General features: G+C 40.9%; 1 protein-coding gene and 1 long non-coding RNA gene across 22 annotated transcripts in view; one reads left to right on the plus strand and one right to left on the minus strand.

The window, feature by feature from the left end:
* Dclk1 (doublecortin-like kinase 1) overlaps positions 1-22,486 on the plus strand; it is a 296,766-nt gene that overhangs the window by 222,748 nt on the left and 51,532 nt on the right. For 5 of the 21 annotated variants that reach the window (XM_017319447.2, NM_001357469.1, NM_019978.4 and 2 more), the window contains 3 exons: positions 12,755-12,887; positions 15,284-15,392; positions 22,257-22,314. In XM_017319447.2, the coding sequence (XP_017174936.1) occupies positions 12,755-12,887; positions 15,284-15,392; positions 22,257-22,314 (300 nt within the window). Of the gene's footprint in view, positions 1-1,522; positions 6,268-11,862; positions 12,441-12,754; positions 12,888-15,283; positions 15,393-22,256; positions 22,315-22,486 lie in introns of those variants that run through there. The other 16 variants (NM_001357466.1, NM_001195538.2, NM_001357475.1 and 13 more) reach the window with 7 other exon arrangements.
* On the minus strand, positions 5,466-18,057 carry Gm31443. Its single transcript, XR_003954477.1, has 2 exons — positions 16,133-18,057; positions 5,466-11,098 (listed from the first exon to the last, which is right to left on the minus strand). It is a non-coding gene; the product is annotated as a predicted gene, 31443 (long non-coding RNA).

Below are 22,486 nucleotides of genomic sequence, written 5' to 3' on the forward strand. Positions count from 1 at the left end.
TTTCTCAAGCCTTTGAATTTATGAACACCCTCCATCTATGTACCATGGAGGCATTTCCAGCTGCTCTACCGAGAGAAACTTTCATCCTTTTGTGTAGACAACTGCATCAAATAACCTCTCCCTGTTATAATGGGACCAGAATATCCCTAAAAATTGTTCCTGTTTTAAATTTGGTTAATATTCTTTCCAAACGGTTGGCTATACTTCTATGCAGGAAATATTGAAATAAGGGAAAGATGGTGTGTGCTAAAAGAAGACACTTCAAAGAATGAATTAATTCCTTTTATTGCAAATTAGAAAACAGTAGCCACTTCTATTTTTTCTTTCTGTGTTGCCTAGTAACATACCCAGAAAATGAGTTGGCAAACACACACATACATGTTCCCCTTAAAATATAGGAGGAGAAGCTAATTTTTAAAAGGAGTATTAAGATATATAACTGATTTTTTAGAAGTAAAAAAAATCTGCATTTTACTTATGTTAACTATGATTTAATAAGCTGTTTGTCTCCCTTTAAGGTCAAGTTTCTAAATTACGTCCTTTGACATTTTAGAATAGTCATCTGAGAGACAAGTCTGCATGTCGGATTCATTTCTTCATTAAACACACTGGAGACAGTGAACCAAGTAGCTTCCCTATTTATACAAAGGACAATTACTTAAGTGGCTTCTAGAAGCATCTTCCTGGCCTCAGAAGTCAAATTTTTAGGCCCTCTTCCTATCCATAAACCGCTTTTGGGGGAGGTTCCATATCTTAAAACATTAAGAAAAAAATGTGTTGTACTGAGTAGGTTGAATGAAGCCCCCCATTACACTCCCACGCCACTGACTTTTGTAGAATAACTGAGCCCTCAGATGACGTGGGAGTGGGCGGCACAAAACTGAAAATAAGCCAGCTGTAGACACTGGGTGGAAGTGAGCAGGCTGCTTGGCTACCAGCACTGAGAGATAGTAGCAGACAGAGTGGCAGAAAGAAGGGAAGAGATGGGTAAGAGGTGAGGAACTAGACGGAGATTTGGGATTGGATGTGGGCGTGCGTAACTCAGAATTCTTCCAGTCACCCAAGCATAAAACGGAAAGGGCAGTGTGTGCTGGGTTTACACTGTGTGCAGCTGCACGCTGGAGTTACTGTCACGAGTATCCTGAGTGCCAGCTGCTGCATCTGACAAATTATGTTTGTGAGGTAAGCACATTCTTCTCCCCAGAATGGGAAGAAAATGTCCATGGAAGAGTTGCCTAGACTGAATAGCAGAGGTGGTCTTGGCAGGCAACAGGGGCCATAACTCACCTGGACTCGAAGGGAGGCAGGAGCCCGTCATAGCCCAAGAAGCGTTTTCTTGCCGATGAAATGAAATCATTGCTTTGCCTGTTGTTATCTTTTCTCTTATGCAAAGTTGGTGCCTTGAGTAGTTGTAGTGATGTTAGGAGCCAAGGACCCATCCCTTTCCAAGTTGCTCCGCAGAGAGGAGCAGGGACCCCAAGAAAGGAAAGTAAACGAATCTGTCCTGCCCTTCATCTTACAGGACCTGTACCGCCCCCTCTCGTCGGATGATTTGGACTCAGTAGGAGACTCAGTGTAAAAGACACAATGGAGCGATGTGTATGGTTTGTGATGGGATCAAGGTTTCCCATTTCCTAAGCAAGCATCTAACAGCAAAATACACAAAAGAGTTTTGCATAAGTAATTAAGTTATACAAAAGCAAGGGTGCCGACATTTTCTACTCGCGGTATTCTTTGAAAGAAAAAAAATTTTTTTTAAAGTATCTCCTCCATTTGATGTAACCGAGGAGAGTTTGAATACAATATTTGTTAGTCGCTGAGGATTTTATGACTAAAGTCTTGTTCCAGATAAATTTCATATATGACTCCAATATTAACTACAAGAACCACCCTAATGATCCAGCATTACAGAGTCACCATTTCTGTAAATGAGTCTTCTTTTTAATCAGTAAGTAGATAGATATATAAATACAATTTTTCTGTACTTAGTATAAGGGAAATTTAATAAAGTAACAGACACGGTTTTTCTAAAAGGTAAAAATCTTCTACCTTTTTAATTTAAAAGTTAAAAATAGTCAGACAGCTGACTAGCTTTTTCATTGCAAAATAATACAAAAACTCTTGAGGATTTTTTTTTTTTTTTTGAGTGACTATGTCTGGAAGGGAATTGAGGGACTTCTGTAGGAGACATCTCACAAAGACTAACATTAAACAGTAAGAAAATTCTCTGGGTTTTTGTTTTTGCTGTTGTTGTCGTCATGCGGATTTTTCTTTTTTTCCAGATTATCTTTTGTAAAACTAGTTTCAGCTACATGGAAACACGAACAACTTGACATTATTATTAATTGTACAATGTTTCCCTACAACAGCAACAGTATACTTATTATTTTTTTCAAGTGTCTAAAGTTTTTGACCTAAAAAAAAAAAAAATGGGACTCGTGCCGTTTTTTTCAAAAAAAAATAAACTCAGTTTGAGAATTGAAACTCTTCTAAAGAGAGCCTGTACATTGGGCTCCCTGTGCTGGTCATCCTGCATCTTGTTGTTTGGGATGTCTTCATATGCAAAACTCCTTTTGTGTCAAACCTAGTGTGTCTATGATTATAACCCGCTGTTAAAACATTAACATACTAATTCTTCTCCTCTATTTTCAAAAGTGTAAGTCAGCTTTGCTTAAATGTAAAACAGTTATTTTTAAATCTAGATGTTAGAAATCAATGTGTATGATGTATTGTATTTAGACCATACCCGTGACCGTTTCTTTTTACTAGCTCAAACACTAACAATTTAAGACTTACAAAGCATGGATTTTATATTCTCTAGGCTTGACATATCTCAGTAGGGTGACAGATTTAAAATGTATGGTGCCATTTGGAGCCTTTTACTTGAGATTTCTTTCAAATTTCTCTTGAAAACATTTTGAAAATGCCTGATTCAAGATGGAGAGGAGTCCCCTTGTCATATGGTTTCAAATGTTATTGATTTCTTTCTCTCAGTAGACTGTTCAACTAGCAAATTTCCCCATCTGGTTTATAGTTACCTATGCTAGCATCTCACTTGACAAGTGAATAAAATATTCCAACCAAAAAAAGAAAAATAAGACGTCCAGGCCTCCTACCAGCATTTGAAAAGTTAGCCAAGTGATAATTAGTGCCTCACTACCCTGCCTGTTAGAGAGGAGCGGGAACTCCTTTGGCGTGTTATTTGAGAACTGCAGACTGATCCCTCCATCTTGAAAGGACAGAAAATGACCATACCTGTTCCAGACTTCGGATTTTAAAACTGTTTCCAATAGACATGAACAGAGACTCCTGCCGAGATCAAAGGGCTGCCTTGTCTTTAGCTGAAACAGTAAACATCTGTGAGGATGCTCTGCTGGTGCTGTCTGTTGCGATGTTATGTCTTTGTAAAAACGCATTACTTAATATAGGTCAGCCCATAAAAGATTAGTATGTATTTGACTAACCTGTCAAAAGTGCATCGAAAGCAGTGGGTCAGATGGTCCAGAACAAAACATAAATTCCAGTAAGTTCAACTCCCCTGTGTAGTCAATCTTATAGAAATCCAATAAATGCTATCTGCTCTGGGTAAGTAGCAGATATTGCCAATGGCTATAAAGATCGTGGCTTTGTTTAGACACAGCATAAAGAGAGTAGAGTTTTGGACTAATTGCGAGTAGGTATTGTGGCCAACTTTCCATTCAAGTAGTTCCAGAGAGATGCTATCCCATGGCATTTCATCTTTGGACATATGACTTTTATTAAAGGATTGTTCAAGGGCCATATATCTCATTTACTTTTGAAACTAAAGTTCCTCTTAGATTGAAATACACACTCTGAGATCTCTTCCTATGCAGGGGAATAACTTTGTTATCCAAAAGCTGGATCTTTTAAACATCCAAGCAGCACACCAGGTCATTGGTAGATACCCAATGGGTAATTAACAGTGACTTAAGACGTGGCTGCTTTTAGAATCCTTCTAACATCATTAGTTGCTGAACTTTAAAAAGGACCTTCTGAGAAGGGGAGAACTCCAGCCAACAAAAGCCACACACTTTTCTCTTGCTGATAAACCCCTAAACGTAGACTATGCTGTGTCCACCTTTTCAGGCTTTTGTCTTTGTGGTTACTTTTTTTTTAGATATACCTAGAAAGAAAGATGTTACAAAGAGTCCCCTGCTTTCAGCATTTTATAAGCTAAAAACCTAGTGATACACAAAATGTGGTGTTCTGTGTAAACTCAGAAGCCATGTGGAAAAGTCATTGTCTTGATTCGTTCTTTTAGCAGAAGGTCTGTACTCTTCTAGGTTTCTAAACTGGAAGTTTGGGCTCTACCCATCTGTACACGTGCCTGCCGTGCACATATGAGGTCACCTTAGCATTTCAAGATCTGATCCCATCGTCTGCAAACCCCAGAGCAGCTCTGGCACCTGCCCGTGCTCCCTATGCTAAGCAGCAAGGGTGTTCACCTCCTCTTCTTTGCAGCCATACCTGACTGTACTTTTGTTTCCATTTAAAAACACTGAATTCCAAAAGCCTCATAAAAAAAAAGTAATTGTGAATGACAATACATAAGGATAATCCTAAAAGATAAATCCATATATTTTACCTGTTGAACTACTAGGGTTTTTTTCTAATGGTGGCCATATATCTATACAGGTGTGTGGGTGTTTATGTGCATTTGCAAGGCTCAGTGTACATGTGGGTGTGCCTACATCAATATCTGTGTATGTATATAGAACACGAAGAATAAAGGATGATATTTGTGATATGGTCTTATAAGTTACTGGCTCCCGTAGAATTAAATATAAAGCTTTATGTGATAAAGTTGTGACATACGTATTAGTTGGCACATATTTAAGCTCCAAATCAGTTTGCTGAATTAGCCTGATGAAGCAGTACCAAGTATTCACATGTACTGATCTATCCAAGACCAATTGAAATCCAGACAAACAGAAAAAAAAAAAAAAACCAACCCTGAAGTCCCAGCAATCCAATCTTACATTGATTGATAAATGTAAATACTCATTAATGTTTTTATTGTAAATTCTTGATGCTCAGTCAGTAATCTGATTGAATGCGGTGACATTTTCCTGTTGTGTGTGTATTGATGATTATCAATCAATATTCACAAAACAAACTGATTTCTAGACTTGTGGGTACTGGAGTGTTATGCTGAAATAAAAGTAGAAAAATTCAAAGTAAATTTGATTTGAAGTTTTGTTATGAAGCCAGACAACATGTAAGGCCATGCTGTGTGTTCTTTTTATGCTTATAAACTGTTAAAATGTTTTGAATACAACTTGCTGTGTGTGTGTTTATGTGTGTCTACATGAGTGTATACACACTTGAAAATGCTTATTGGCTGAAGTTTACTGTCTGTGTACATTTGTGCATTTGTGCCTATCTGCATTGGCCTTGCCAGCACCTCTAATTGTGCATGTTAGTGACAGACATGTTTGGTTGAACAAACTCACAGAGAAATAGTGTGGAAATCAGAGATATGTCAAATTCATTATAGCGATTGCCTGATACAGCATATTAAACTGTCAGCTGAAAAACATTTGTAATCTTGTGCTTGTAACATGTGTAGGGAAAAACGGGAAAAATCTGAGACCCTCACTATAATTTTAAGGGTGCATGACATGTGCTGTCTTTAAAAATGTATCTTATTGTAATAAGAGGTGATGGATAAATTCTGAGATGGCGTAAGTGAAGCATGAAACACTAGGTGTTTGTATTATATATGGCCACACAATATTTTTGAAGCCAGGGTAGTAAATATTAGAAGGTTAATAGGCAAAGAATATGGAAGTTAATTTTACTGTGATGTGTTTTTGAGGTGTTTTTACATATTGCCAGACAAGGAACTTAGTTCCTTTTGTTTTTCTCCTGTGGACTCTTTGAAACACTATGAATGTTATAAAGTCGAATTTTCTTTATAAAGGTTGCATACCATTTGCAGTTGGAGTTGCTTGGATGTATAGTCTTTCCTTTGGGGGGGGGGGAAGTGTTTGGTATTAAAATGGTTTAAGCAGCAATATATTAGGAAATACATCATTCAAGGCAATCTGCAGAAACCTGTAGAGATGAGAGCTAATGAAATGTTATTGAACTACCGAGTTTGAAAGCTTCCATGCCCTTCTGCTGTCGTTTCCTCGGAAAATGCTGTACCTTGTGTTTGACATGCAACCATGTTACCCTTTCCTGAACTTACCTTTGTGACACTTAGCAGCTTAGCCAAACCATGTAATAAACAGGAAGAACTGCCTTCGTTGTTCAGTGAGTTTCTTTGGTTAGAGGCTGGAATTGAAATAACCCGTGGGACAAGGGTCGCCTTTATCACTTTGGACACCACCCTCTTGTGCTCAATGTATCAGTAGGTAATACTAGACAGGCTACAGAAAAGCAGACATTGCCTATGAAATACTGACAGGAGACACACAGCAAGATTATCAGATGGGAAGCTCTGTTTCAGATGGCTCCAATTGCATTGGAATATACCTCCCTCTCAGGGTTGCCTTAAGGGTGAATTTGCCAGACAAAGTAGCAACTTGATGGGAAAAAATTAAAATGCATTTAAAAAAAAATCATATTATCTCCTGGGACTAATGGCCTTTTTCCTAAACTTGTAGAATTTTTCGTGAGATGTATATGGGTATGTGGATATGTATACAGGTTGTTTTTTGTTTTTAATACTAGATAAATATATTCAATAAATTACAATTAAATAATAATACCTTTCATACCTCAACTTTATCTTAGGAAAAATAATCTATTTCATTCACAGTACTGTTTAGAGAATATAAAACTCTACCATTCAAGTTAGAAGAAATCCTTTATATTAAGTTTATAAAAGACCATCATTACAGTTTTAAATCTAAGATTTCTGTTGACCTTTATATTAATTGGCTGTAATTTTCTTTCCTTCTTGTTTCCATGATAAATTCAATCAGTAACCATAACTATAATGATAAACCTAGAGGGAATTTCCCAAATTTATGATTCCAAAGTGCGTTCATACTTTCTTCATGTAGCAGAGATTAAATGAAGTAGGTTCCTGGGAGAGCCACAAGCTCTCCTCCTTAAAGACTACAAACTTGGCCTAAGGAGTAACTTTCTACAAGAATGACTCTAACCCTTGGGGTACGGAGTTGACTCCCTTAGCCCCCTCCAAACTATGAGTTTGTGTGAGTAGCTCATGGACAGGGGCTTTGGCTGTACAGTGTAATGGGCTCTGGACAGGTGTAGAGATCTTTGCCTAAGCATTTTAAGCAGAGGCAAAGGAGATGACTTGGTATATCCAAGATTGAACTGTAAACACATTCTTTCACTTTTGAAATCTTAGCTCCCATGGTCTTTCTAGCAAATATATAATCTAAGATCTACATTTTCATGTGTTCCTCCTATCAGCAGACCAATTCCCGAGTAATAATTCCTCAGCCTTTTAAATAGCTTGACTGAATCTTTATGGATTTTTAAATATCCTTAGTCATTAATTTGATTGTGTATTTCATAGTTTATTTAAGCTGAACCCCACTATCAAGAATGTAGACAGAGCCTGTCTTATTTCCAAGAGTGCGCCACTATTATTCTTTGCCAATTGGTGCCTCAGCCTTCTCTCTTTAACCACTCAGGGAGTAAATAAATGCATGGTTTTTCTATATCTCATGAACTCATACTAGTCTCCAATGTCCCACATGGACAGTAGTGTTTTAAACATCAATACATTGGGTTGTCTTCAAATTCTCTGTAGACCTAACATCAAGATTCCCCAGACAATGGTTAGCCTGTGAAGCATTTATTCCATATATTTCCTTTACAAAGATAATTCAGAAATCGAACAAGGGTGAGCACACTTGGTTTCTTGGTTCTATTCAACCCCTTTCACATCAAAGAATTGTCCGTCAAGGCAGATTGTGGAGATGGTACCATTACCCAGCCAAAGCTTGGTTATGTGACAGATTTGTCTACACTGCTTGAGTCAATTGTATTGATTGGATATTTTCCAAATCTCAATGCAGTGTGGACTCCAGCTGAGTGACAACATTCATTCAGATGGCATCAGTAACTCATAACATTTAAAAATGGACTGTTTCTTTGACCGCATGGCCGTCAGCTACATCTTGGTAAAATGTGGTCAGAGCTGTTAGCTCAGCTTTCTCACTTACTTCAAAAAGTATGCACCGTCTGTCCCCATCTGTTATGTGATCCCAGGCTAAACCACTGTGCATGCGGTGTGTTCTTGCTCTGCAGGGCAGTGCTTTTAGGAAGGTGTTCTGTAAAAGCCTCCAGGTGTCAGCAACCTGCCCAAATGGTTCCCATTAAATCTGCTGGGAGGTGACAACATCTCAAATGTCAAGGCACCTCTCTGAGCAGCTAATTGTGTTAAATTCTAAAATAACCACGTGTTTGGCTCTTATAGGCCCAGATGCCTTCCAGTTAGCAAACTAACTGAAATCGCCATAAAGTCTCACCAGTGTGGACCTTCTACAGAGATTTGTCTGCTTACAATGAAAGTAGGCATAACAACTTCATTTAGAAGCAATCTCATGAATGCCTGTCAGTCAGTATGAAGGACTGGCTGATCTCATTAGGTCAGTTCTAAAGTGCTTGTTACTGTTTTCAAGCCAGACATGCAAATCAGAATCAAAATCTTCCAAGAGAGACAAGTGTGTAAGTATACCTGATCAGGTTATAACAACTACCACAGGGACCCATGCTGATTACTGTAGTGTAACCAGCTTAAACTTACCCACCCCACCCCCACTAGCTTCTACTCTTCTAACTGTTGGCCTGGCTACCTCCTCACCAGTGTACCCCAGATACTTGTTGTTTCTCCTGGCCACATGCTCACGGTATCTTCCCTCATGGCTGCTCCCTCCTTCTCCTCTTCTTTCTTCTTCTCCTCCTCCTGCCTTCTTTCCTCCCTTTTTTCTTTGTCTGTCTCTGTGTCTCTGTCTCTCTCAGTCTGTCTCTCTGTCTGTCTCTCTCTGTCTCTCTCTCTCTCTCTCTCTCTCTCTCTCTCTCTCTCTCTCTCTCTCTCTCTCTTGCTCTCCTCCACATCTCCTACCAGGTAACTCAAAACCCACCTACCTCTAATCTCTCCAGTAATTGGCTATAGCCAATTTTATCTAACCAATAGTATTAAATTAAGGAACAAGGTTTGCACAACAAAAGCTTATAAAAGTGAGAACTCACTTGTAGGCCTAGGCCTTCTGGTAAAGGATTTAGCATTGCAATACACAGCAACAGACCAAACCTCAGCAAATTACTAGAGTAGAGGAAGCAAAAGAAACGGAGTGGGTAATCAAAATCCAAAAAGTAACGGTAGGAGAAAAATGAATATAAAATAAACAAATACCATTGAGGATAGCATTTAACACAAAGAGTCAGTGTTTGGTTGATAAAAATCAACCTATCAAACAGGAAGATGGGTTAACCTCTTAGGCTGGTAAAATGTTAAAATTTGGCACCACAGAGAAGCCGCTGTGATCTTGAAGTGAATCAATTCTTTACTGGGCACAAAGCAGGTTGAAAGCTGATCAGAACACACTCAGCCAGTTACCTTAGTTTTGAGTAACAGGGTTAAAGAGAAGATTGACAGCTTGGATGTATCCCCAGGAGGGGGAAGAATCCCAGATCTTTGTCACATAATGAACAAGAAAATATGGGCATGTGCAAATTGAGAGAGCAGACCCGTTTGTCTCCACAAACCTGAAGTTCTGTCTTGTGGAAATGGATTCCACTGGTTGCCTACAGAGATGGGCAATAAGAACAGTGAATAGAAATGCCCAGAAGCATGATTTAGACACAAGGAAAAGCCCTTGACTACTTTGCCTTGTTAACAATTAAGCTGGGGCCTAAGGGAGGGATGTGCTTTGTACTGGCTGCATTTGGACATGGGTCACCTGACCATCTCTCTGTAGTGGGGAGTCTGATATCTGAGTGGAAATGGGGTGGAAGAGGCATTTAAGGTCCAGTCCTATTCCTGAAGTTCTTTGAGTCCATGAGGGACCATTGCCTTTGAAAGGTGTGCAATGTTCTGCATCTTACTTCTTTGGGGAAAAAAAGAAGAGATGGTGCCCTTAGAAGGCCAGTAGGTTTATTTTACTGCACATGAGCACGATAAAGAAAACTATAACTTTCTATTTTCAGAGTACCCTATTTATACTTAAATAAGCTTTTCATTTAAAATCCTGGGTCATCTACTAGTCTTAACCAACAAAGAATCTGAAAGGGCATGGGTTATATTTTCAAAACACAAACTTAAGTGTTGAAAAAAGCCAAAGCAATTGTATATATCAATATACTTGCATTGACCCTACTCTTTAGAGCTTAGAAACCCTAGGGGACTTTTTATTTATGAGGTAAAGCCACACAGCTGGGGCACTGTGGCAGACGTTCATGGCAGCAGACATTTGCCACTCTGCTGAAAATACAAGTTATTAGTCAACAAGATAGCTTATTGGATAGCACACAGCAAGTTCATGCAATGCTACATTTTAAGAGATGTCACCATGAGCTCGGGTCAAGGTTTCAGGGCAAAGCACCTGATGTTCTTATTAACAGAAGCATATCTCTCTCTCTCTCTCTCTCTCTCTCTCTCTCTCTCAGTCTCTCTCTCTCTGTCTCTCTCTCTCTCTCTCTGTCTCTCTCTGTCTCTCTTTCACACACACACACTTGAGTATATAATCTGTGAGCATCTTTGCAAATACATTATCGCATATTAACTTGAGTGTTTGATGAAGGAATGTCTTTGGATTGTAAACTATGGAATACAATATAAGGTAGCACCTGCCACCTACAACCCATGACATATCTACACTATGCAACACCATTTGCAATGCCAAGAGAAACAAACAAACAAACAAACAACGACAAAACCCACAAAACCCAGGGCTAGAAAGCCCAGAAGAGACGTTCTCCAGCTTACCCATTTTATTTAGTGCTTTTCTGTCTGGATTGCCATTGCATTTTGAACGATGCAGGAGACCAAGAATCTTGCTGTTCTGAAAAGTACACACCTCTTCCAGTGCAACCATGTTAAAGTTTATTTTCTCCAGCCTGTGATGTAATAAACCTGCCGTGGCCCAGCCTTCTGTAGAGATATGATAAGTACAGATATGATAACATTTTCACAAACAGGAATTCTTGAGAGTCAAGCGAGTGACTTTGAAGCTGATACATTGACAGTGCCTCCGACATGGTGGGTTGTGATTCTGTACTATAGTGCTTTTGAAAAGAAAAAGAAAAGCGAGCCCTCTGTTTGGAAGTTAGGATCTTTGCTGTGGGATGTGACATACCTGTGTTCCTAGTCAGTCAGAGGCTACATAAGAGCAGATGAGTTCAGGCCTCCAGGTGTATTGAGGGAATATTTTTGTGATATGTGGAAGTTCAAGGCACATTATGTAGACTGTATCACACTAGGGGGTATACAACAGTAATATCAAAACTTCTAGAATGTTCTATAAGGAAGAAGAGGTATTGTCAATACTATAATTTCCATTCTAATCTTATCAACTGTCAACATTAATGAACTCATCAATGGGATATATCCATCTTTGTCCCTTCGTCACTTAGGAAATGCCTCAGATGGCCCTGGAGTGGGTACATGGTATATCCTCAACTACATAGATCTGTCTTATGAAGACAAAGGTATTTGGGTTTTCTGTGCAGGAGGCTGTTGGGTATGAGCCACATACAACTTCTCTGCCCCTTTTGTGCTCAGTTATAGCTGGATGGAGCCGGGTGGAGGTTGAATGGGAGACGGGTAAGCAGAGGAAATGTAGGTCAAGTTTGCTTCTCATCACCACTTCGTGATAAATGCAACTACAGCCGCTCTCCCTTCTCTCTGCTCCACAGACAGCCAGCACCATGAGCCAATGCCGCCCCCTCACCGCCTCCTGCTCCCATCAGGCCAACCAAGTGGATAAACCCAGGGAACAGAAGGAAGAACTTTTAGGATGAGCTGTGTTCACTATTTAGAAATAGCATAACTGTGTGAAAAATTGTTTTCTCAAGAAGTAGGGGTGGAGACGGAAGCATTCCATTGTTAAATATTGTACCCAGTCAGTTCTAATATTAAATATTTTCCCTCCCACTGTAGTCAAAGCCCTGTTTGCTTACATGGGTCTTCAGTCAAACCTGCCTGAATTACAGGAGACTCTTCTGACCTAGGCTTTAATTTTGCCTTTCTCTCAGACATATTAAGGAACATGCCAAGTTGGCCTCAGGTTTACTGTGTATCTCTATCTCAAAGCGGAGAGTGGCAAACCCACTCTTCTACTTTTCTCTTAAAGTTTTGCTAAAGCTGAGTTGTTTGCTGGGTTTTTGTTTTGTAGAATATTTATAACTAACTTAAGAGACATTTTTGATCTTGTCAAAGTAAAAAAAAAAAAAAAAGCAGATAAAGCCAGAATGGCACTACATTTGACTCAGGATAGAATAGAAGACAGAGTGAGACATCTAAAATCTGGCAAACGGGAGCTCAAGGGTGCTGATTTTGAGAAAAGCAGTCCAGTGTTCAAACGATTAGCCTCTCCTAGTTGCTCATCTTATTGGCTACTCGTGAGGGTGGGAATTGTGGCACTCATTAGATATTCTGAAGACCTCCTTTTCCAAGTTTAAAGACCAATTTCTCCCTGGGATGGGGCAACACTAGCTCCTGAGATTCCGGGCTGGGTATGGTGTGTTGAGGCTCCCTCATTCTGACCCAGGTTTTTTTTTTTCTTCTTCTGCTTCTGTTCCTTTCCAGATCTCTCAGCATGGCGGCTCCTCGACTTCACTTTCATCCACTAAAGTTTGCAGCTCAATGGATGAGAATGATGGCCCTGGGGAAGGTGATGAGCTTGGGAGAAGGCACAGCTTGCAGAGGGGATGGAGGAGGGGTTAGCTGAATTTACTTTGCAAACTATCATATCTGAAACACAAAGAGCAGACAAACCTCAGCAGCTCCCGTGGGACTGACTCTCACTGGGGACAGGAGTGGGTGATTCCTACAGGTGCTAGCACCCACTGTCTGGGAGTGGGAAGGAAGAGTTGGCCCAACTGAATCCTTTCACATCCTCTGTGGGTGTGTGATGCTTAAGAACACCAGCAATTGTCTGCCTTTGTGCTCCCCTGCTCTACTCCCCTTCCATAAAAGAAAAGACAACTGTGTCTTGGATGTGAGCACCCATAGGTGGGCTCCAACCTACGGGAGTTCAAACCATCAAACTACATATACTTCTTTTCGTTCCTGGTAACGCCAAAGAAGTACTACTTGGCCCTCAAACTAATTAGCATTAGAATTTCTCCATGACAGAAGAAAAGAACCTGGACTGCTGAGTTGACTTTTTGCTAACTTGCTGTGTGGTTTGGGATAAGCCTCTAGTTCTCCAGAGCTTAACTCCTTTTTAATAGAAATGCAGAATATTAATGTCGTTATTCCCACCCCTGGGGATGGAAGCAGGTGCAAACCAATTAGGGGGAGCCATTTGCAAAAGTAAAAGTGTGTGAGGGTTAACCACTGTTAAGAATAAGCCCCTCTAGCTTCAAATGGTATGACTTGATATTTTCCTAAAGACACAATCTGTGAGGGCTGCTCTTCCATTAAGCAAGACACGGGACTCATATGTGACTTGTTTGCATGTGTCCAAGTTTGTAGTTCAGCCACCTAGAAGCCTCTTTCACTCCAGTGTGCCACACTTACCCAGTGAAATGTGACAGTCCTGGACTAAACCTGAGTCCAGAGGGGCCAGCTCCTTTATCAATAGTTAGTAGAAAAACCCCAGATGCTGCGCCTTGGATGGGTGTCTTGGTGAATGTTTCCACTGGAGGAGAAGACAGATGAGCCCTCTCTATTCCCCATCTGTAAGATCACAAATGCCTGAAGAGCCACAGACAACTACTTTATTATGTGAACAGAGTCTAAGACCCTGTAATCTGAGAGACGGTTTGCAAATTCAGATAAACCAAAACCATGCCCTCACCTCCTCATGGAGAAGGTGAAAATCCCTAGGTTGAGTCTTTCAAACACAGGCAAAATCATGACTCTTTCCTGGATGGGCTAAGGGAGGGGCTTTGACCACATCCCTCCCTTTATTCCGGGAAATGCCAAGGTAGCTTCCCGTGACCCAGGAGGGAAATGCCGTCCACAGTGTGGAGGCTGTGAAGATGCATTGTGAGCATAGTAGAGATAGTCACCCTGCAGTTTCACTCTACTTTCTAGCAAAGCCACCCAGGCATGCAGTCCGAGCACTCTGAAGACAGCCCAAGAAACTGCAGATGAATTTCCATTTACTCCTTCCTAGTACCACATGTGAAATATGAACTATAAAATTTACCAGAGCCACAACCCCCACAACACCCAAATTTATTTTGAGGGGGAAAAAAACTCAGTTTATGAGGACGTGCTATGAGAAGCACGCAGTTAGGAATCTTGCTAGGATCCTATCCCATTTTGCACACAGGTTGCCTGGGGGAGAGCTGGGATTTATAACTTTAAAGCTCACACATTTTACAGCCCGGCTTTAAAGGGCGTTTTATATCCTTGACATGGTAAAGGTGATGCATCATATTTATGTGACCCAAGCATGGCTTATTTAATTTTATAGCCTTGGATATTTAAGGTATTATTAGCCATTTGTAAAATATTCCAGAGTACATTTTCAGAGGTATAACATGTTATGTTATTACAAAAACTGTTCTGCCCACAGACATAATAGATATCAGGGTTTAAACTCGACATCTGTCATGCAGGTTGCTTGGTGAGAACATTTGTCTAAAATCTGCTCGCTGATACGAGGGAGCGGAGCAGCAGCACTTAGTGCAGAAAGAACTCTGTGGAGATTTCCATTTTAGGTTAGACTAAAACTCAGTGTCTAAACAACAGGACCTGTCCACACTTTTCTAATCTACAACTGCCCAGAATCTCTTCAGAACTGCCTTTTCCTCTGCTCCATACAAAAAAAAAATGTCATTTCTCTGAACACAATGGTTATTCAGTGGGGGCTATTGATCAAATTATCATGAAGTTCAAATGCAGGATTTCCTCCTGAGTCCCTCTGAAGCAAAAACATACGTGGCAGTGATATGGGTCCAGGTGGACACAACAGGTTTTCTTTTAATTTATCGTTTGCCTTGGTAAAAACCATTGAGTCAGTCTGAGCCTGCCAGGGAGGGGGGCTTCCTGCCGTACTTCTGAGTCAGTTCTAATCTGCGAGAAGACGGTTAGAAATGTGTCTTAAACACAGCATCTGTGGCCCCTTCTCCATCAATAAAGACACTCTCGTGATTCTTTCAGAAGAGTCTGAGGAAGGCTTCCAGATTCCTGCCACAATAACAGAGAGATACAAAGTCGGGAGAACAATAGGAGACGGAAATTTTGCTGTTGTCAAGGAATGTATAGAGAGGTAAGTGGGGGCTTGTCCTCATGGTAAGTTAAAGAAACATTTGTCTCTCATGCTTTCAGACAGAAACACATATGGCTTAACTTAATGTCTCAACCCCAGAGACCAAAGAGTAAAAAATAATAAGGAAAAGCCACCTAAGGACAGACTTTAAAAATGGGATGATGTCTAAAAGACTTCATGCAAAGACTTTGATTTTTAGTTAGTGTGTTTAGAAAAGCTTTCCAGTTCTGTCAGGATAAAGTTTTGATATTATTTCCTGGAGAAGTCATTTTGAAGACCTCCTCATGCACATCTCTTTAGGAATGTTCATTTTTAGGATCTGATCTCTAATATGTACCGTCATAAAACGTAGAGCACCTTGAGGGGTTTTAAAATGCATGTGTGCTGAGTCTATAGAAATGGTATTTGATCTGTGAAAATGTCTTCACGTGGATAAACTACAGACCCCGTGGGTTTAGCGTCAAGGTCATTTCAAGCTGTCCTCAGCCTTGGTATCCTCCTCCCTCTCTCTCTGCCTTCTGAATGTTAGGAATACAGACCTGCTCCATACCCGGTTTATCCACAGGTTCTTGATAACTGCTCAAGGATGGTAGCTGGTGGCTACCAAGTAGAAAAGTGACAACAAATACCATGCCAGCCCAAATGGAAGTGACCTCAAACCTCAGCTCAGTGTCAGACTCTGAGTTCTTTTCTGGGCAGTTACTTATATTCAGAACTGGACAGCTGGCATCTTCTCATACCTGTGCTGGAGGCATTTAGCTCTTTTGAGAGGATCCATCTGGTTCTATAATGGCTGGACTGAATGAAGCATCTAGGTTTCACTACTCCCAGTGGGCTGAACCTTCCTCGAGTTTTTGCTGCCCTTATCTGTCCTATCTCATACCACTACCTGGAGAGGGCACCCCAGGCCAGGAGACAGATGAGGACACTGTGGCACAGAAGAGTCAGGCCTTGGTCTTCTCAAGAAGAATAGATCTGAGCCACTGAGAACTGGAAGCCTGCCAAGGGTGGCATGCATCACCAGGATTCTTAGTTGAACCAATATCCACTAAGTGCTCCATGTACCCCAGCTCAGCTCATTCCATAGAGCAAAGCCTCCATTAAGTGTCCCTCACACAGCAGCTCTCAGATTTCACTCCTGTCATTATTCCATCTGGGCTAGGATGCTCACAGCAGCATAGTAACTTACTGTTGCTATGTTACTCTGTATGAGGTAGGTAGAGTCATGAGTAATGGTGGCCTGAAAATCTCCCCTCCTCTCCCTTAGTCTGCAGCCCCTGCCCATGGAATATTACCTTCTATTGCCTGACTGCCAGACACAGAAAACATTCCATTATCATCTTGGGCTTCACCCTTCCTGAAGCAGGACTAACCAATGTTAACTGAACATCTATCTATTCATGGCCCTTAAATTATAGTATCCCATTGAATTACATTGATCCAATTGGGTCAATAATGCTACTCCCATTTTATAAAAATAGACTGAAGAAATTAAATATTGAAGTTCCCTCATCTACTAAACATTTAGATCAGAGCTTTGCTTCCCAAAACACATCTAAGTCTGTCTACACCACTGCTTCTAATAAAGGATTCCCCACAAGATTCTAATAAGGAACTTACCTATACCAAAGTCACTATTTCACTGTAAAATAAAGCAGAAATTAAATCAGGAAAGGCATTCCTAAGGTGAAAGGAATATAATATAATATATGTTATATTATATATATATCCTACATGTATATAGGGTATATAATATTTGTATGTATTGAATTACTTCCACATGTACATATCTACATATATATGCAATTACACACACATGCATACACACACACACACACACACACACACACACACACACACATCTTTCTACTAAGCAAAATGTCTCTTTTTTGGCAGACAGGCATGGCCTTTCTTTGTGAGCTTCCTAATTGTTTGCTAGTACTCATCTTCTGTAGTCTGACCTAGTGATTAGCATTGTCGTTAATATTTAATCTCAATCAGGGGCTTCTACCGCACTATTGATTATTCTGTTCCCAGATAAAAGACACACAACCTTTACATTTATAAGAAGCCCCAATCAGTACTAGAGCTGGGCAGATATCTACCCTCTATGCAAATTAGAATTTACTTTCCCATCAGCAACCCCAAGTTATAAAGTTGTAGCTTTTCATGTTTCATCTGGGTAGCTCTTAACTCCAACTGGCTAGCTCTCATGGCTATGTTTTTTTAAGATTCACTACTCTGGGGCAGCTTCCTCCTCTCTCCACCTTTTTGCTCCCTCCTTGTGATTCTCCCTCTGTCCAAGCCCAGGAACCCCACAACCCCACCTATGTCTCATCTGTCCAACTATTAGTTGTTAGCATCTTTATTTAACTAAAAGTTTTAAATTAAGGAGCAAGGTCACATTGTATAGTGTGGATTCCCTGGGATCAACCAGGCTCTGAGGGCCAGTAGTTAACATTACAATACACTACATAGCAAAAGACCAAACCTCAATGGATCAGTTACTGTTTGCTCTAGCTGGTCCTGGACCAGGATGGTGTTTCAGTCCTGGGATCCTAGCCTTCTCATGCCAGACAGCTCCTACTTCTCCATTCAGAATTCTCTTTTTCTTCTCTTCTCTTCTCTTCTCTTCTCTTCTCTTCTCTTCTCTTCTCTTCTCTTCTCTTCTCTTCTCTTCTCTTCTCTTCTCTTCTCTTCTCCCCTCCCCTCCTCTCCTCTCCTCTCCTCTCCCCTCCCCTCCCCTCCCCTCCCCTCCCCTCCCCTCCCCTCCCCTCCCCTCCCCTCTCCTCTCCTCTTCTCCTTTCCTTTCTATTCTTTTCTTTTCTTTCTTTTGTTCTCTCCCTCCCTTCCTCCCTCCCTCTCTCTCTCTCACTCCTTCCTTCCTTCCTTCCTTCCTTCCTTCCTTCCTTCCTTTCTTTTTTCTCTCTTCTTTTCCTTCTCACTTGGCTTGTGTTCATTCTGCACGAGTTCACATCTTGTGCTCCCTGCGTGAAACTTGAGAGTCTAAATGCCAGATTGCTCTGAAAGTGTCAGCATCCAGCTCCCGCTGAGCAAGGACATATGGCTGCTGCCCTCTCTCCCCAGAGATATTGGGAAACATTCTTTTAATATTTTACAGAGATCCAAGAAAATAAACGCAAGCTAAGGCTGGCATGGATGGCACATGCTGCTTGTGGGTACAGTCTGCTTTGTTTGGGGAGATGAATGTGTATCAACAAGGGTAAAGATGTTCCTCTTCTATAATAATACAGCACCACAGGCAAGTTTTCTACAGTGGGCACAGTCACTGATTGACATGGATCTTTTCTGAGTGCCTTCTAACATATTCTTTGCTAGCATACCACTGTTTGAGCAATTGAATATTTTTTTAATATTGTTATACATTCTTTGACATTTCCCCACATTGTTTTTGGTCATATTTCTTCTCTCCTGTGTCCTGCCAGATCCCTCTGACATCCAATGTGGTGTTCTCAATTTGTTTTTAATGCCATGTATTAACTCTTAGGTATGTGGTTATTCCCTGGACTGTGTTAGAGTTACCAGGAGCCACGCCCTTAAAGAGAACTAACTCTCCTCCTTTTCTCAGAAGCTATCATTTACCAAAGCTCCTCAGCCAGGAGAGGAACATCCTGCACTTAGCCCTTCTTCATGCTGGGATCTTGTCTGGCTTGCGCTTGTGCAGATCTTGTGAGCACTTCCTCAGTGACTGTAAACTCATGCTTCCTTCTGATCATTCACCGCCTCTGGCTGTTCCGGTCCTCCTAACGCCTCTTCCACAGTGATCCCTGACCCTTGGGAGGAGAGCGTGATGTGTGATATCTCATTTAGGGCTGAGCATCTGATGTCACTCTGGACACCTTTTCCAATGGTGGATCTCAGTATCAGTCACCTACAACAGTAAATATCTTCTCAGATCTTCAAATGTGCACTAATCTATAAGTATGATGAAAACCACTAGAAGTCAATTTAATACTATTTAATACTCATTAACAGAATACTAGTGGTAGGTTCTCCCCTAGCTACTCTCTAGTCACATATTCTTGACCTTGATAGCTGTCAGGAATAAGTTCCCATCTTGTGGAGTGGCTTTAATTACAATCAGAAAACGTGTACTTGGGCTCCAACCTGAGGGCATATTTAATGGGAAGGTGCCCTTACCAATTTATTTGCCCTAGATGAGGACAAAAACAGAATTCGCTGGTACTGATGCTCTTACTAGGGCCTAGAGAGTTCCATGAAAGGTCAAGAATGTAATGCTGGGAAGAGACAAACAAATGGCCTGTGTTGTTATCAGCAAGCCAGACATCCAGAATTGTTTTCCCAAATTTATAAGCCTTAAATCAAGTTGGTTATTTGGGTAAAGTATTCCTTGGCATTGCTATCATTATGGTTTGCATTTAGTACTAATACATGCTTTGGGGCTCAGTAATACCAAAGCTACTCCTAGAAACACACACTGGAAGTAATTAATGGTTATTATTAATTAACTACAGTTCTGCTTCTAAAAATCAAGAAAAATTGTTGGCATATTAAACTTAGTGGCCCTCTGTGTATTTCTGATAGAAGATGAGTAGATTTTGAAGACTATTTGACTGTGTTATAAAATGTTCTAGCTAGAGAGGTGACATACTTCTTAATAAACCCTGAGGCCACCCAACCCCCACTTACCTCAGTGGTAGACTTGGGACAGAATAGAAGATCCTGGCGTCCTGGGAGACAACCCTGTCCGAAGCTCAAGGATGTCTTCCTGCCTGTAGAGATAAATTCTATCTTCTCAGATTGCATACCAGCCATGGGTCTAGAAGACTTTAGCATTGCTCTTTTGAGAGCATCCTATGGCCTAGGAACCTACTTCTCACCAATATGGCAGTCTTTCCATTGTTTTATGGAAGTGAGGTGGGGTGGGTACTCAGCCTTGGTGTTGGAGCCCATCCTTGCTACCTAACCCTAAACAAGATTGCTCTAAGTATGGAATCCATAGGTCCAAGATTAAATCTTGAAAGAAAGGAAATTTGCTCAGAGATTCAGGTCAGAAACATGTTTTATCTAAAGCTTTTAGTTTTCCTCTTGATCTATCTTCAAACTTACCAAGCCTTCAGCAGTTTCTCGAGGAGTCCTTTGAAAGGGTCTTGTGACCCTCCTCAACCAAAGCTCCTAAGGAATGGTCTATGTCGGTGGGAGAAGCACTTTATCACTCATGTTTGGTGCTGCCTCTTCACTGTCTAATGCCAAGTAGCCTGCCTTACACCTTTCCAAGATATGTCATCTCTATCTCAACCATGCATCATTGCTGATGGTCTGGGGTTTCTATGAGGACACAGAGCATCCAAATCCTACATTTTCCTGAGATGTGACTTGCTCCTCCCCCCATCCTGGCATATTGTAAGAGTCAGTAATGCAGTGCAAGAAAGAAGGGAACCTTTAGACTTCTGCATCCATGTTCCCACAGAGTTAAGGCAGTGTGGATTCCCCTGAACACCCACATTTCAACAGGACGAGCACCTTGAAGCAAAGAGGCTTACCTCACCCCATCCAAAGACCAAAGTTCTAGTAAAGAAAGGGGCTTCAGAGGCGTTACCTTCTTTTGGTTTCACTCCCCAGACTTAACCATACAATGTAAGGTTTATTGAGTGTTTCCAGTGCTGGGGCCTGCAAGTAACAGAAACATTTTTTGAAATAATATGTTACTAATTTCTAAAATGCCCATGAAAGAGTTTTTTTTAATACTTGACCTCTTAATTTGTCTATTAAAAAATCATCTTTTTGCTCTTTGACTTTAAAATTCCCTTTTTTAAATGTGTCCTTCATCCAACTCATTCCAACCACAACCATTTGGATCCAGATAGGTGACTTTATCTGTAAGTAAAAGGCTAGGCTCTATTGGTACCAAAAAGGAAAGCTTGTAGCTTCAGAAGTCATGGTTTAGTGCAATCTCCTATGTGCTGTGTCCTCTGACAGTAGCCATGCCCTTAGTTTTAGTGCTAGAATATCTTAGATAAACTGATCCATATTAGCATATGTTTCAAGGTGACAGCTCTCCCACACCCATCAGGGCAGAAGATACCATTTGGCTGGGCTGTATGGGAAGCTCAGGCTCCGAGAAACAGGATATGATCCTTGCCATGTGGCTATGGGAACGTGAGTTGACATTAAGCAGCCCTTCCATTTTCACCTGAGTGACAGCCACAAAGTGACTTCCAGGAAGCTCCAGAAATAGTTTCATCCTTCTCTATCCTCTTTGAGCCTCCTCACTCTTGGGTTCTTCAGCAATTCACTCTCAGGCTCTGACACTGAACGGACATCTACAACTTCCCAGGAGTCTTCAGGGTGACCGTAAGAGCTGTGCAGACTACTGTCGTAGCCTCCCTAGTGGAGAGAGAACCCCAGGGGAAACCGAGGTGCTGGACACAACAGATCACACTTATATTCCCAACACGTGGGTAGTGGATGCAGGAGGATTACCAGTTTGAGAGCAGCCTGGGCTTTGTAGGGATATCCTGTGTGTGGCAGGGGTGCGGGGAATAAGTAACTAAGTGGCAAGGAGGATGAGAGCAGGCATGTGATTTGAATCCAGCACAGCAGCTTAGCATGGCGTAAGGAGCCACAGTGGCATGTTTTCTGTATAATATTGCTGCATAACTCTAGATCTGTCTGTGCTAACACATCCTTTGCCCTTAGATGGGGTAAGCCCATAACCATCTTTATATGTCTGTACAGAAAGAAAGGACCCCTTTCAAAAATAGAAACACTGAAACCTACAAGCAAGAAAATAACTCCCAGACAAAGAAATTAATTGATTAGAAATTAAGTTGGTTTTTTTTTTTGTTTTTGTTTTTAAAAACCAAAACTTCTTTTTTGCAGGTCGACTGCTCGGGAGTATGCCCTGAAAATCATCAAGAAAAGCAAATGCCGAGGCAAAGTGCGTACCAAGTTTACTCTTGTGATGCTTGCGTCCCAAGGGTAGACTAAACAGAAACCAGTTTCTTAACACAGGGCAGCTCAAGAGGCCCATTTTGATAGAACAAAATGTAACAAGTCTAGAAGGATATCTAATTTTATGGCTATTCCTGGATTCAATGTAATGGGGGTGA

The sequence above is a fragment of the Mus musculus genome, chromosome 3 (assembly GCF_000001635.26).
Source record: "Mus musculus strain C57BL/6J chromosome 3, GRCm38.p6 C57BL/6J".
In the NCBI taxonomy this organism is placed as follows: domain Eukaryota; kingdom Metazoa; phylum Chordata; class Mammalia; order Rodentia; family Muridae; genus Mus; species Mus musculus.